Here is a 13,701-nt window from a genome sequence, read left to right as displayed (position 1 = left end):
TGAAATTATAATATTTTATATTTACCAGATTAAATAAAAACATTATTGGGGGAGGAGTCAAGACAGAGGTGTGGGAAGACACGGAGTTAGCATCTCCCCACAACTAGGGCACCTGCTAGACACTGGTAGGAGACCCTGATGCCCAAGGAGACAGAAGGAACCCCAGAGTGAACTGGTAGGACACAGGGGGACTGGCAGGGGAGGAGAAGTAGAGGCCAGACAAGATTGGCACCCCTGAGGCCAGGGAGATAAGGAGAGGCAGGTGGGAGGGACTCTCTATGAAGAGCAGGAGAGGAGCAGAGGGCGATCGCCTGACCCACTTGGGCCAGGGAGCCTGCTGAACTCCCAAGCTGGTATCCCCCCGCAAGGCCCCATCCAGGCCGCGTGGGTCCTGGGGGCATAGGAGGGAGGCTGGGGAGATCAGGAGAGGCAGGTGGGAGGGGCCTTCCCAGACCAGAGAAGCAGGAGAGGAGAGGAGGGCATTTACTCTGCCCACTCGAGCCCAGGAAGCCTACTAAGCTCCCAGGTGAGGTCCCCTGCCCTCTGAGACCAGGGGTAGGAGGCACGCCTGGGCCCCTTCTGTTCCTTGGCCTAAGCCCCACCCCCCACAGTCCCCAGGGCCTTTTTCATCCCTGTGGGTCCTGAGCATTGGCTCCACCCAACACCCAAACCTTGCCCTTGCTTAGGACCCGCTCTCCACAGACAAAGCCTTCCCCGCCCCCCCGTTCCTTTTCTTCTTTTCCCTCCTCCTCTTTTTTATTACTGTGGTACTGATGTACCTTCCAGTTGCTGACTCATCTATATTTTTATTTTTACATTCTCTTTCTATATCTCTTAGCTTCCTAGTCTAATTTTATTTTTTACTTTGTTATTGCTCTCTTTTTTTTTTTTTTTTTTTTTGGCCAACCCACATGGCTCCTGTGGTAGAAGCTCTGAGTCCTAACAGAGAACCTCAGACTCAGGGAATATTCATTGGAGTGAGGTCTCACAGAGTTCTTCATCTCAGCACCAAGATCCAGCTCTACAAAATAGCCTACAAACTCCAGTGCTGGAAGCCTCAGGCCAAACAACCAATAAAACAGGAAAACAATCCCACTCATAAAAAAAAAAAAAAGAAATGAGACAGCAAAGCAAGGAGCAAGGTGAAAACCTATAAGACCAAATAAATGAAGAGGAAATAGGCAATCTACCTGAAAAAGAATTCAGAGTAATGACAGTAAAGGTGATCCAGAATCTCAGAAATAGAATGGAAGCATGGATTGAGAAAAATACAAGAAATGTTTAACAAAGATCTAGAAGAACTAAAGAACAAAAAAGAGAGATGAATAACACAGTGAACTGAAATGAAAAATACACTAGAAGGAATCAATAACAGAATAACTGAGGCAGAATGAATAAGTGAGCTGGAAGACAAAATGGTGGAAATAACTGCCAAGGAGCAGAATAAAGTAAAAAGAATGAAATGAATTGCAGACAACTCAGAGACCTCAGGGCCAACACTAAACACACCAACATTAGAATTATAGGGGTCCCAGTAGAAAAGAGAAAAAGAAAGGGTCTGAGAAAATACTTAAAGAGATTATAGTGGAAAACTTCCCTAACATGGGAAAAGAAATAGTCACCCAAGTCTGGGAAGCACAGAAAGTCCCATACAGGATAAACCCTGGGAAAAACACACCAAGGCACATATTAATCAAACTAACAAAACTTAAATTCAAAGAAAAAGTATTAAAAGCAGCAAGGAAAAAACAAAAAATAACATACAAAGGAATCCCCATAAGGTTATCAGCTGATTTTTCAGTGGAAATTCTGCAGGCCAGAGGGGAGTGGCAGGATATTCTTAAAATGATGAAAGAGAAAAACCTACAGCCAAGATTACACTACCTAGCAAGAGTCTCATTCAGATTCAATGGAGAAGTCAAAAGCTTTTCAGACAAGCAAAAGCTAAGAGAATTCAGCACCACCAAACCAGCTTTACAACAAATGCTAAAGAACCTTCTCTAAGTGGAAAACACAAGAGAAGAAAAAGACGCACAAAAACAAACCCAAAACAATTAAGAAAATGGTAACAGGGACATACATATTGATAATAACCTTGAATGTAAATGGATTAAATGCCCCAAGGGAAAGACACAGACTGCTCAATAGATACAACAACAAGACCCACATATATGCTCTCTATAAAAGACCCACTTCACACCTAGAGACACATACAGACTGAAAGTGAAGGGATGGAAAAAGATACTCCATGCAAACGCAAATCAAAAGAAAGCTGGAGTAGCAATACTTGTATCAGATAAACAGACTTTAAAATAAAGACTGCTACAAGAGATACGGAGGGACACCACATATTGATCAAAGGGTCAATGAAAGAAGAAGATATAACAATTATAAATGTTTATGCACCCAACAGAGGAGCACCTCAATACATAAGGCAAATGCTGACAACCATGAAAGGAGAAATTAACAGTAACACAAAAATAGTAGGGGACTTTAACATCCCACTTATACCAATGGACAGATCATCCAAACAGAAAATAAATACGGAAACAAAAGTTTTAAATGATACAATAGACCACATACATCTAATTGATATTTATATAACATTCCACCCCAAAGTGGCAGAATACACTTTCTTCTCAAGTGCACATGGAACATTCTCCAGGATAGATCATGTCTTGGGTCACAAATGAAGCCTTGGAATATTTAAGAAAATTGAAATCATATCAAGCATCTTTTCTGACCACAGTGCTATGAGACTGGAAATCAATTACAGGAAAAAAACTGTAAAAAACACAAATACATGGAGGTTAAACAGTGTGCTACTAAATAACCAGGAGATCACTGAAGAAATCAAAGAACAAATTTAAAAAAACATAGAAAAAAATGACAATGAAAACACGACAACCCAAAACCTACGGGACGCAGCAAAAGCAGTTCTAAGAGGGAAGTTTATAGCAATTCAATCTCACCTCAAGAAACAACAAAAATCTCAAATACACAATCTAAACTGCACTTAAAACAACTACAGAAAGAAGAACAAAGGAAACCAAAAGTCAGTACAAAGAAAGGAATCATAAAGATCAGAGCAGAAATAAATGAAACAGAAATGAAGAAACAACAGCAAAGATCAATAAAACTAAAAGCTGGTTCTTTGACAAGATAAACAAACTTGATAAACCCTTAGCCCGACTCATCAAGAAAAAAAGGGAGAGGATGCAAATCAATAAAATTAGAAATAAAAAAGGAGAAATCACAACTGACACTGGAGAAATACAAAGGATTATAAAAGACTACTACAAACAACTATATTCCAATAAAATGGACAACCACAAAGAAATGGACAAATTCTTGGAAAGGTACAATTTTCCAAGACTGAACCAGGAAGAATTAGAAAATATAAACAGACCTATCACAAGTAATGAAATTGAAACTTTAATTAAAAATCTTCCAACAAACAAAAGTCCAGGACAAGATGGCTTCACAGGCAAATTCTATCAAACATTTAGAGAAGAGCTAACACCGATACTTCTCAAACTCTTCCAAAAAATTGCAGAGGGAGAAACACTCCCAAATTCATTCTACAAAGCCCCCATCACCCTGATACCAAAACCAGAAAAAGATATCACAAAAAAAGAAAATTATACATCAATATCACTGATGAACATAGATGCAAAAATCCTGAACAAAATACTAGTGAACAGAATCCAACAGCACACTAAAAGGATCATACACCATGATCAAGTGGGATTTATCCCAGGGATGCAAGGATTCTTCAATATACGCAAATCAATCAATGTGATACACCATATTAACAAACTGAAGAATAAAAACCATAGGATCATCTCAATAGATGCAGAAAAAACTTTGCCAAATTCAACACCCATTTATGATAAAAACTCTCCAGAAAATAGGCATAGAGGGAAACTACCTCAACATAATAAAGGCCATATACGACAAACCCACAGCTAGCATCATACTCAATGGTGAAAAATGGAAAGCATTTCCACTAGAATCAGGATAAAGACAAGAATCTCCACTCTCACCACTCTTATTCAACATACTTTTGGAAGTCCTAGCCACAGATATCAGAGAAGAAAAAGAAATAAAAGGAATACAAATTGGAAAAGAAGTAAAATTGTCACTATTTGCTGATGACATGACACTATACATAGAATATTCTAAAGATGCCACCAGAGAGCTACTTGAACTAATCAATGAATTTCATAAGGTTGCAGGATACAAAATTAATGCACAGAAATCTCTGGCATTCTTGTACACCAACAATGAAAAATCAGAAAAAGAAATTAAGGTAACACTCCCATTTACCACTGCAACAAAAAGAATAAAATACTAACGAATAAACCTGCCTAAGGAGGTGAAGAATTGTACTCAGAAAACTATAAGACACTGATGAAAGAAATCAAAGATGACATAAACAGATGGAGAAATATACCATGTTCTTGGATTGGAAGAATCAATATTGTGAAAATGACTATACTACCCAAAGCAACCTACAGATTCAGTGCAATCCCTATCAAATTACCAATGGCATTTTTTACAGAAATAGAACAAAAATCTTACAATTCATATGGAAACACAAAAGACCCCGAATAGCCAAAGCAATCTTGGGAAAGAAAAACGGAGTTGGAGGAAGCAGGCTCCCCGACTTCAAACTGTACCACAAAGCTACAGTAATCAAGACATTATGGTACCAGCACAAAAAGAAAAATATAGATCAATGGTACAGGATTGGATGCCCAGAGATAAACCCATGCACATATGGGCACCTAATTTACGACAAAGGAGGCAAGAACATACAATGGAGAAAAGACAGCCTCTTCAATAAGTGGTGTTGGGGAAACTGGACAGCTACATGTAAAAGAATGAAATTAGAATGCTACCTAACACCATACAGAAAAATAAACTCCAAATGGATTAAAGACTTAAATGTGAGACCAGACACAATAAAACTTTTAGAGGAAAAACATAGAAAAAACACTCTTTGACATAAACCACAACAACATCTTTTTTGACCCATCTCCTAGATTAACAGAAATTAAAAAAATAAACAAGTAGGACTTAATGAAACTTAAAAGCTTTTGCACAGCAAAGGAAACCATAAACAAGACAAAAAGACAACCCTCAGAATGGGATAAAATATTTGCAAATGAAACAACAGACAAAGGGTTAATCTCCAAAATATACAAAGAGCTCGTGGAGATCAATATCAAAAAAACAAAGAATCCAGTTAAAAAATGGGTGGAAGACCTAAATAGACATTTCACCAAGGAAGACATACAGATGGCCAAGAGCCACATAAAAAGATGCTCAGCATCACTAATTATCAGAGAAATGCAAATCAAACCTACAATGAGGTATCACCTCACACAGGTCAAAATGGCCATTATCAAAAATGCTAGAAACAATAAACGCTGGAAAGGGTGTGGTGAAAAGGGAACCCTCCTACACTGTTGGTGGGAATGTAAATTTGATACAATCACTATGGAAAACAGTATGGAGGTTCCTTAAAAAACTAAAAAAAAAAAACTAAAAATGGAACTACCATATGATCCAGCAATATCACTACTGAGAAAACCATAATTCAAAAGAAGGCATGCACCACAATGTTCACTGCAGCACTATATACAATAGCCAGGACATGGAACCAACTGAAATGTCCATCAACAGATGAACTGATAAAGAAGATGTGGCACATATATACAATGGAATATTACTCAGCCATAAAAAGAAATGAAATTGAGTTATTTATAGTGAGATGGATGGACCTAGAGACTGCCACACAGAGCGAAGTAAGTCAGAAAGAGAAAAACGAATACCATATGCTAACGCATATATATGGAATCTTAAAAAAAAAATGGTACCGATGAACCTAGAGGTAGACATAGAGAATGGACTTGATGACATGGGGTGGGAGGGCGAACCTGGGGCAAAGTAAGAGTAACATCGACATATATACACTACCAACGTAAAACAGCTGGCTGGTGGGAAGCAGCAGCATAGCACAGAGAGAACGGCTCGGTGCTTTGTGAGGACCTACAGGGATGGGATAGGGAGGATGGGAGGGAGGATCAAGTGGGAGGGGATATGTGGACATGTGTATGCATATGGCTGACTCGCTTTGCTGTGCAACAGAAACTAACCGGGTATTGTGAAGCAATTATTCTCCAATGAAGATCTATTAAAAAGTTATTAAATTAATTTCATCTGTTTCTTTCTACTTTTCTTAATATACCTCCTAATAAATTTATGATGACATATGTGGTTCATATTTTGGCTCTCACTATATTTCCTTTTTTAAAAAAATTTTATTTTATATATATTTTTATACAGCAGGTTCTTATTAGTCATCCATTCTACACACATCAGTGTATACATGTCAATCCCAATCTCCCAATTCATACCACCACCCACCACCCCCGCCACTTTCCCGCCTTGGTGTCCATCCGTCTTTTCTCTACTTCTGTGTCTCAATTTCCGCTCTGCAAACCAGTTCATCTGTACCATTTTCTAGGTTCCCCATATATGCATTAATATATGACATTTGTTTTTCCCTTTCTGAGTTACTTCACTCGATAGGACAGTCTCCAGACCCATCCACATCTCTACAAATGACCCAATTATGTTCCTTTTATGACTGAGGAATAATCCATTGTAAATATGTACCACACCTTCTTTATTCATTCGTCTGTCAATGGGCATTTAGGTTGCTTCCATGACCTGGCTTTGTAAATAGTGCTGCAATGAACATTGGGGTGCATGTGTCTTTTGAATTACGGTTTTCTCTGGGTATATGCCCAGTAGTGGAATTGCTGGGTCATATTGTAATTCTATTTTTAGTTTTTTAAGGAACCTCCATACTGTTCTCCACAGTGGCTGTATCAAATTACATTCCCAACAACAGAGCAAGAGGGTTCCCTTCTCTCCACACCTTCTCCAGCATTTGTTGTTTGTAGATTTTCTAATGATAGCCATTCTGACTGGTGTGAGGTGATATCTCAGTGTAGTTTTGATTTGCATTTCTCTAACAGTGATGTTGAGCAGCTTTTCATGTGCCTCTTGGCCATCTGTATGTCTTCTTTGGAGAAATGTCTATTCAGGTCTTCTGTCCATTTTTGAATTGAGTTGTTTGTTTTTTTAATATTGAAGTGCATGAGCTGTTTATATATTTTGGACATTAATCCTTTGTCCGTTGATTCATTTTCAAATGTTTTCTCCCATTCTGAGGGTTGTCTTTTTGTCTTGTTTATTGTTTCCTTTGCTGTGCAAAAGCTTTGAAGTTTCATTAAGTCCCATTTGTTTAGTTTTGTTTTTATTTCCATTACTCTAGGAGATGGATTAAAAAATATCTTGCTGTGATTTATATCAAAGAGTGTTCTTCCTATGTTTTCTTCTATGAGTTTTATAGTGTCCGGTTTTACATTTAGGTCTCTAACCCATTTTGAGTTTATTTTTGTGTATGGTGTTAGGGAATGTTCTCATTTCATTCTTTTACATGTAGCTGTCCATTTTCCCCAGTACCACTTATTGAAGAGACTGTCTTTTCTCCATTGTATATCCTTGCCTCCTTTATCATAGATTAGTTGACCATAGGTGCATGGGTTTATCTCTGGGCTTTCTATCCCATTCCATTGACCTATATTTATGGTTTTGTGACAGTACCATATTGTCTTGATTACTGTAGCTTTGTAGTATAGTCTGAAGTCAGTGAGTGTGATTCCTCCAATGCCATTTTTTTCCCTCAGGACAGCTTTGGCTACGCAGGGTCCTCTGTGTCTCCATACAAATTTTCAGATTTTCTGTTGTAGTTCTGTAAAAAATGCCATTGGTATGTTGATAGGGATTGCACTGAATCTGTAGATTGCTTTGGGTAGTATAGTCATTTTCACAATATTGATTCTTTCAATCCAAGAACATGGTATATCTCTCCATCTGTTGGTATCATCTTTAATTTCTTTCATCAGTGTCTTATAGTTTTCTGCATACAGGTCTTTTGTCTCCCTAGGTAGGTTTATTCCTAGGTATTTTATTTTTTTTGTTCCAATGGTAAATGGGGTTGTTTCCTTAACTTCTCTTTCAGATTTTTCATCATTAGTGTATAGGAGTGTAAGAGATTTCTGTGCATTAATTTTGTATCCTGAAACTTTACCAAATTCAATGATTAGCTCTAGCAGTTTCTGGGTGGCATCTTTAGGATTCTTTATGTATAGTATCATGTCATCTGCAAACAGTGAGTTTTACTTCTTCTTTTCCAATTTGTATTTCTTTTTCTTCTCTGATTGCAGTGGCTAGGACTTCCAAAACTATGCTGAATAATAGTGGTGAGAGTGGACATCCTTGTCTTGTTCCTGATCTTAGAGGAAACGCCTTCAGTTTTTCACCATTGAGAATGTTTGCCGTGGGTCTGTCACATATGGCCTTTATTATTTTGAGGTAGGTTCCCTCTATGCCCACTTTCTGGAGAGTTTTTAATCATAAATGGGTGTTGAATTTTGTCAAAAGCTTTTTCTGCATCTATTAAGATGATCATATGGTCTTTATTCTTCAATTTGTTAATATGGTGTATCGCATTGATTGGTTTGCATATATTGAAGAATCCTTGCTTCCCTGGGATAAATCCCACTTGATCATGGTGTATGATCCTTTTAATGTGCTGTTGGATTCTGTTTGCTAGTATTTTGTTGAGGATTTTTGCAACTATATTCATCAGTGATATTGGTCTGTAATTTTCTTTTTTTGTAGTACCTTTGTCTGGTTTTGGTATCAGGATGATGGTGGCCTCATAGAATGAGTTTGGAAGTTTTCCTTCCTCTGCAATTTTTTGAAAGAGACTGAGAAGGATGGGTGTTAACTCTTCTCTAAATGTTTGATAGAATTCATCTGTGAAGGCATCTTGTCCTGGACTTTTGTGTGTTGGAAGATTTTTAATCACAGTTTCAATTTCACTCCTAGTGATTGGTCTGCTCATGTTTTCTATTTCTTCCTGGTTCAGTCTTGTAAGGTTATACCTTTCTAAGAATTTGTCCATTTCTTCCAGGTTGTCCATTTCATTGGCATAGAGTTGCCTGTAGTAGTCTCTTTGGATACTTTGTATTTCTGTGGTGTCTGTTGTAACTTCTCCTTTTTCATTTCTAATTTTATTGATTTGAGTCCTCTCCCTCTTTTTCTTGATGAGTCTGGCTAATGGTTTCTCAATTTTTTTTATTTTCTCAAAGAACCCCCTTTTAGTTTTATTGATCTTTGCTACTGTTTTCTTTGTTTCTATTTCATTTATTTCTGATCTGATCTTTATGACTTCTTTCCTTCTGCTAACTTGGGTTTTGTTTGTTCTTCTTTCTCTAATTCCTTTAGGTGTAACATTAGATTGTTTATTTGAGATTCTTCTTGTTTCTTGAGGTAGGCTTGTATAGCTATAAACTTCCCTCTTAGAACTGCTTTTGCTGCATCCCATAGGTTTTGGTTCGTTGTGTGTTCATTGTCATTTGTCTCTAGGTATTTTTTTATTTCCTCTTTGATTTCTTCAGCGATCTCTTACTTATTTAGTAACATATTGTTTAGCCTTCAAGTGTTTGTGTTTTTTACATTTTTTTCCCTGCAATTGATTTCTAATCTCATAGCATTGTGGTAAGAAAAGATGCTTGATATGATTTCAATTTTCTTAAGCTTACTGAGGCTTGATTTGTGACCCAAGATATGATGTATCCTGGAGAACGTTCCATGCGCCCTGAATAGAAAGTATAATCTGCTGTTCTTGGATGTAATGTCCTATAAATATCAATTAAATCTATCTGGTCTATTGTGTCATTTAAAGCTTGTGTTTCCTTATTAATTTTCTGTATGGATGATCTGTCCATTGGTGTAAGTGAGGTGTTAAAGTCCCCCTCTATTTTGTGTTACTGGCGATTTCCTGTTTTAGAGCTGTTAGCAGTTGCCTTATGTATTGAGGTGCTCCTATGTTGGGTGCATACATATTTATAATTGTTACATCTTCTTCTTGGATTGATCCCTTGATCATTATGTAGTGCCCTTCCTTGTCTCTTGTAACATTCTTTATTATAAAGTCTATTTTATCTGATATGAGTATTGCTACTCCAGCTTTCTTTTGATTTCCATTTGCATGGAATATTTTTTCCATCCCCTCACTTTCAATCTGTATGTGTCCCTAGGTCTGAAGTGGGTCTCTTGTAGACAGCATATATATGGGTCTTGTTTTTGTATCCATTCAGTGAGCCTGTGTCTTTTGGTTGGAGCATTTAATCCATTCACGTTTAAGGTAATTATCAATATGTATGTTCCTATTACCATTTTCTTAACTGTTTTGGGTTTGTTTTTGTAGGTCCGTTTCTTCTCTTGTGTTTCCCACTTAGAGAAATTCTTTTAGCGTTTGTTGTAGAGCTGGTTTGGTGGTGCTGAATTCTCTCAGCTTTTGCTTGTCTGTAAAGCTTTTGATTTCTCCATCAAATCTGAATGAGATCCTTGCTGGGTAGAGTAATCTTGGTTGTAGGTTCTTCCCTTTCATCACTTTAAGTATATCATTCCACTCCCTTCTGGCTTGTAGAGTTTCTGCTGAGAAATCCTCTGTTAATCTTATGGGAGTTCCCTTGTGTGTTATTTGTCGTTTTTCCCTTGCTGCTTTCAATAATTTTTCTTTGTCTTTAATTTTTGCCAATTTGATTACTGTGTGTCTCAGCATATTTCTCCTTGGGCTTATCCTGTATGGAAGTCTCTGTGCTTCCTGGACTTGGGTGGCTATTTCCCTTCCCATGTTAGGGAAGTTTTTGACTATAATCTCTTCAAATATTTTCTCAGGTCCTTTTCTCTCTCTTCTCCTATGAGGTCTCTTATGCTTTCTTCATTTCTTTTCTTTCTTTTTTCTTTATTGTGTTCTGCAGCAGTGAATTCCCCCATTCTGTCTTCCAGGTCACTTATCCGTTCTTCTGCCTCAGTTACTCTGCTACTGATTCCTTCTAGTGTATTTTTCATTTCAGTTATTGTGTTGTTCATCTCTGTTTGTTTGTTTTTTTAATTCTTCTAGATCTTTGTTAAACATTTCTTGCATCTTCTCGATCTTTGTCTCCATTCTTTTTCCGAGGTCCTGGATCATCTTCACTATCATTATTCTGAATTCTCTTTCTGGAAGATTGCCTATCTCTGTTTCATTTAGTTGTTTTTCTGGGGTTTTATCTTGTTCATTCATCTAGTACATAGTCCTCTGCCTTTTCATCTTGTCTTATCTTCTGTGAATGTGGTTTTTGTTCCACAGGCTGCAGGATTGTAGTTCTTGCTTCTGCTGTCTGCCCTCTAGTGGATGAGGCTATCCGTCTCTCACTATATTTCTATTGCACCACAGTGGTTCATGAAATGAATCAGACTAGATTAAATCCTTTAAAATCTCTTCTAGCTCTAAAGGGAACCCTCTTGCACTGTTGCTGGGAATGTAAATTCATAGAGCCACTATGGAGAACAGTATGGAGGTTCCTTAAAAATCTAAAAATAGAACTACCATATGCCCCAGCAATCCCACTATTGGGCATATTCCCTGAGAAAACCATAATTCAAAAAGAGACATGTACCACAATGTTCACTGCAGCACTATTTACAGTAGCCAGGATATGGAAGCAACCTACATGTCCATCGACAGATGAATGGATAAAGAAGATGTGGCACCTATATACAATGGAATATTACTCAGACATAAAAAGAAATGGAGTTATTTGTAGTGAGGTGGATGGACCTAGAGTCTGTCATACAGAGTGAAGTAAGTCAGAAAGAGAAAAACAAATACCATATGCTAACACATATATATGGAATCTAAAACAAACAAACAAACAAAAATGATTCTGATGTACCTAGGGCCAGGACAGGAATAAAGACACAGATGTAGAGGATGGACTTGAGGACATGGGGAGGGGGGAGGGTAAGCTGGGACAAAGTGAGAGAGTAGCATTGACATATATACACTAACAAATGTAAAAAACATAGCTAGTGGGAAGCACCTGCATAGCACAGGGTGATCAGCTTGGTGCTTTGTGACCACCTAGAGGGGTGGGATAGGGAGGGTGAGAGGAAGACGCAAGAGGGAGGGAATATGGGGATGTATGTATACAAAGAGCTGATTCACTTTGTTACACAGCAGAAGGTAACACAACATTGTAAAGCAATTATACTCCAATAAAGATGTTAAAAAAATAAATCCCGCCTACCTCTAGCATGCTGACACTAAGAGACTATAGGTTCAAGCTAATAAGTTTTAATTTCAAAGTTACTTTAGAGAAATCCAGGGTTAATTACTATTTCATATTTCTCCACACTTTTTCACCCATGCCCACTACTGTTTTCTCAATTCTGTTTCCTATGGATCCCCAGTAGCCAAGGAAAATGAATGTCCATTTATTTATTTATAAACTGCAAGTATACAGTTCATAGGGCCATTCTGAATTGTCATTCAGTCATATTCCTCTGAATCACCTGTGGAACATATAAAAAATATTGATTCCTAGGCTTGATATCTGGAGATTCTGACTCAGTACATTTGGTATGAGATAGGATCCTATACTTCTCAAGAAGCTACCTACATCACTCAGAGGCTCAGCCAGGTTTGGGAATCAGTTGTCTAGCCTAACTTACTTCATCTGTAGCTGGGGTAAAATTAACTGTTCTAGAGACAAGGCCTGGTGGCCCCCAACCTGGAGCAAGGATGTAGAGCTCCTAACTCCAGCTCACTGCCATTGTTGACACCTGTTCTGACAAACACTCATATTACTCACTCCTCAAGAGCTCCAGCCATCAGTATATCTTCCTTGTCAGTTTTAACATCCAACTCAGGTTCTCCACTAAGCAGAAGCTTCAAGTTATAAATAACCAGCAAAGTACCTAGTGGAAAAATAGATATTTGACTCATCAATATTTAACTATACTATGTGTTAGTCATGGTGCTATTATCTCACCTATGGAATTAAGCCTGCTATAGACCAAATTTCTTTTTGTACTTCAGTAAATAATACGCTTGGATAAGTTCCAAGATATACGTCTTATAGCAAATTCCACTCTCTGCCAAACAGTGTTGAGTTTCTACAGTACAGCGCTTCTTTTTACTATTCATTATGTCTTTCAATGTGGATTCTTAAACTTTGGAACTCTGTTCATAATTTGCATTACAAAAACTGTTAGAAGCCTGAACCAAATTTGTATTATAGGCAAAGCTCTCACTGGCAGAACTGAAATCAATGCACATAAGAACAAAGATGAATTTTCAACATTTGTATAAATATGAAGTACTGCTTTCAGACCCTGAAACAGGTGTTGGTAAACTTTTTCTGTAAAGGGCCAGATAATAAATACTTCGGGCTTTGCAGGCCTCTCACATCTACTCACAACTCAACTCCACAGCTGTAGCATGAAAGCTGCCATAGGGAATACACAAATGAATGATGTGGCTATTTCCAATAAAAATTTATTAACAAAAACAGCTATGGGGCTGATATGATCTGCAGGCGCTAGAGTTTGTTGACCCCTGCTCTAAAGCACAGTAAACAAAAAAATCCAAATTCTTTATGAAATTGATTATAATATCAAGACAAACACCATTGTCAGAGAAATTTTAAGAACAACCAATTACACTTTTTTTGGTAATACTAAAACAGAAGGGAGAACAGCAGAGTGACTAAGAATTTGGACTTG

The 13,701-nt window shown here is 37.6% G+C and overlaps 1 protein-coding gene across 1 annotated transcript in view; it reads right to left on the bottom strand.

Moving 5' to 3' along the window:
* The window catches only part of MORC1 (MORC family CW-type zinc finger 1), a 290,081-nt gene that overhangs the window by 143,473 nt on the left and 132,907 nt on the right, over nucleotides 1–13,701 (bottom strand). Inside the window, exon 12 of the mRNA XM_060149355.1 lies at nucleotides 12,789–12,894. Within this exon, the coding sequence (XP_060005338.1) occupies nucleotides 12,789–12,894 (106 nt within the window). The remainder of the gene's footprint in view (nucleotides 1–12,788; nucleotides 12,895–13,701) is intronic.

This window comes from Lagenorhynchus albirostris, chromosome 5 (genome assembly GCF_949774975.1).
Source record: "Lagenorhynchus albirostris chromosome 5, mLagAlb1.1, whole genome shotgun sequence".
Taxonomy (NCBI): Eukaryota; Metazoa; Chordata; class Mammalia; order Artiodactyla; family Delphinidae; genus Lagenorhynchus; species Lagenorhynchus albirostris.
Note: the sequence above shows the minus strand (reverse complement) of the source record. Positions and strands in the feature narration are given on the sequence as shown.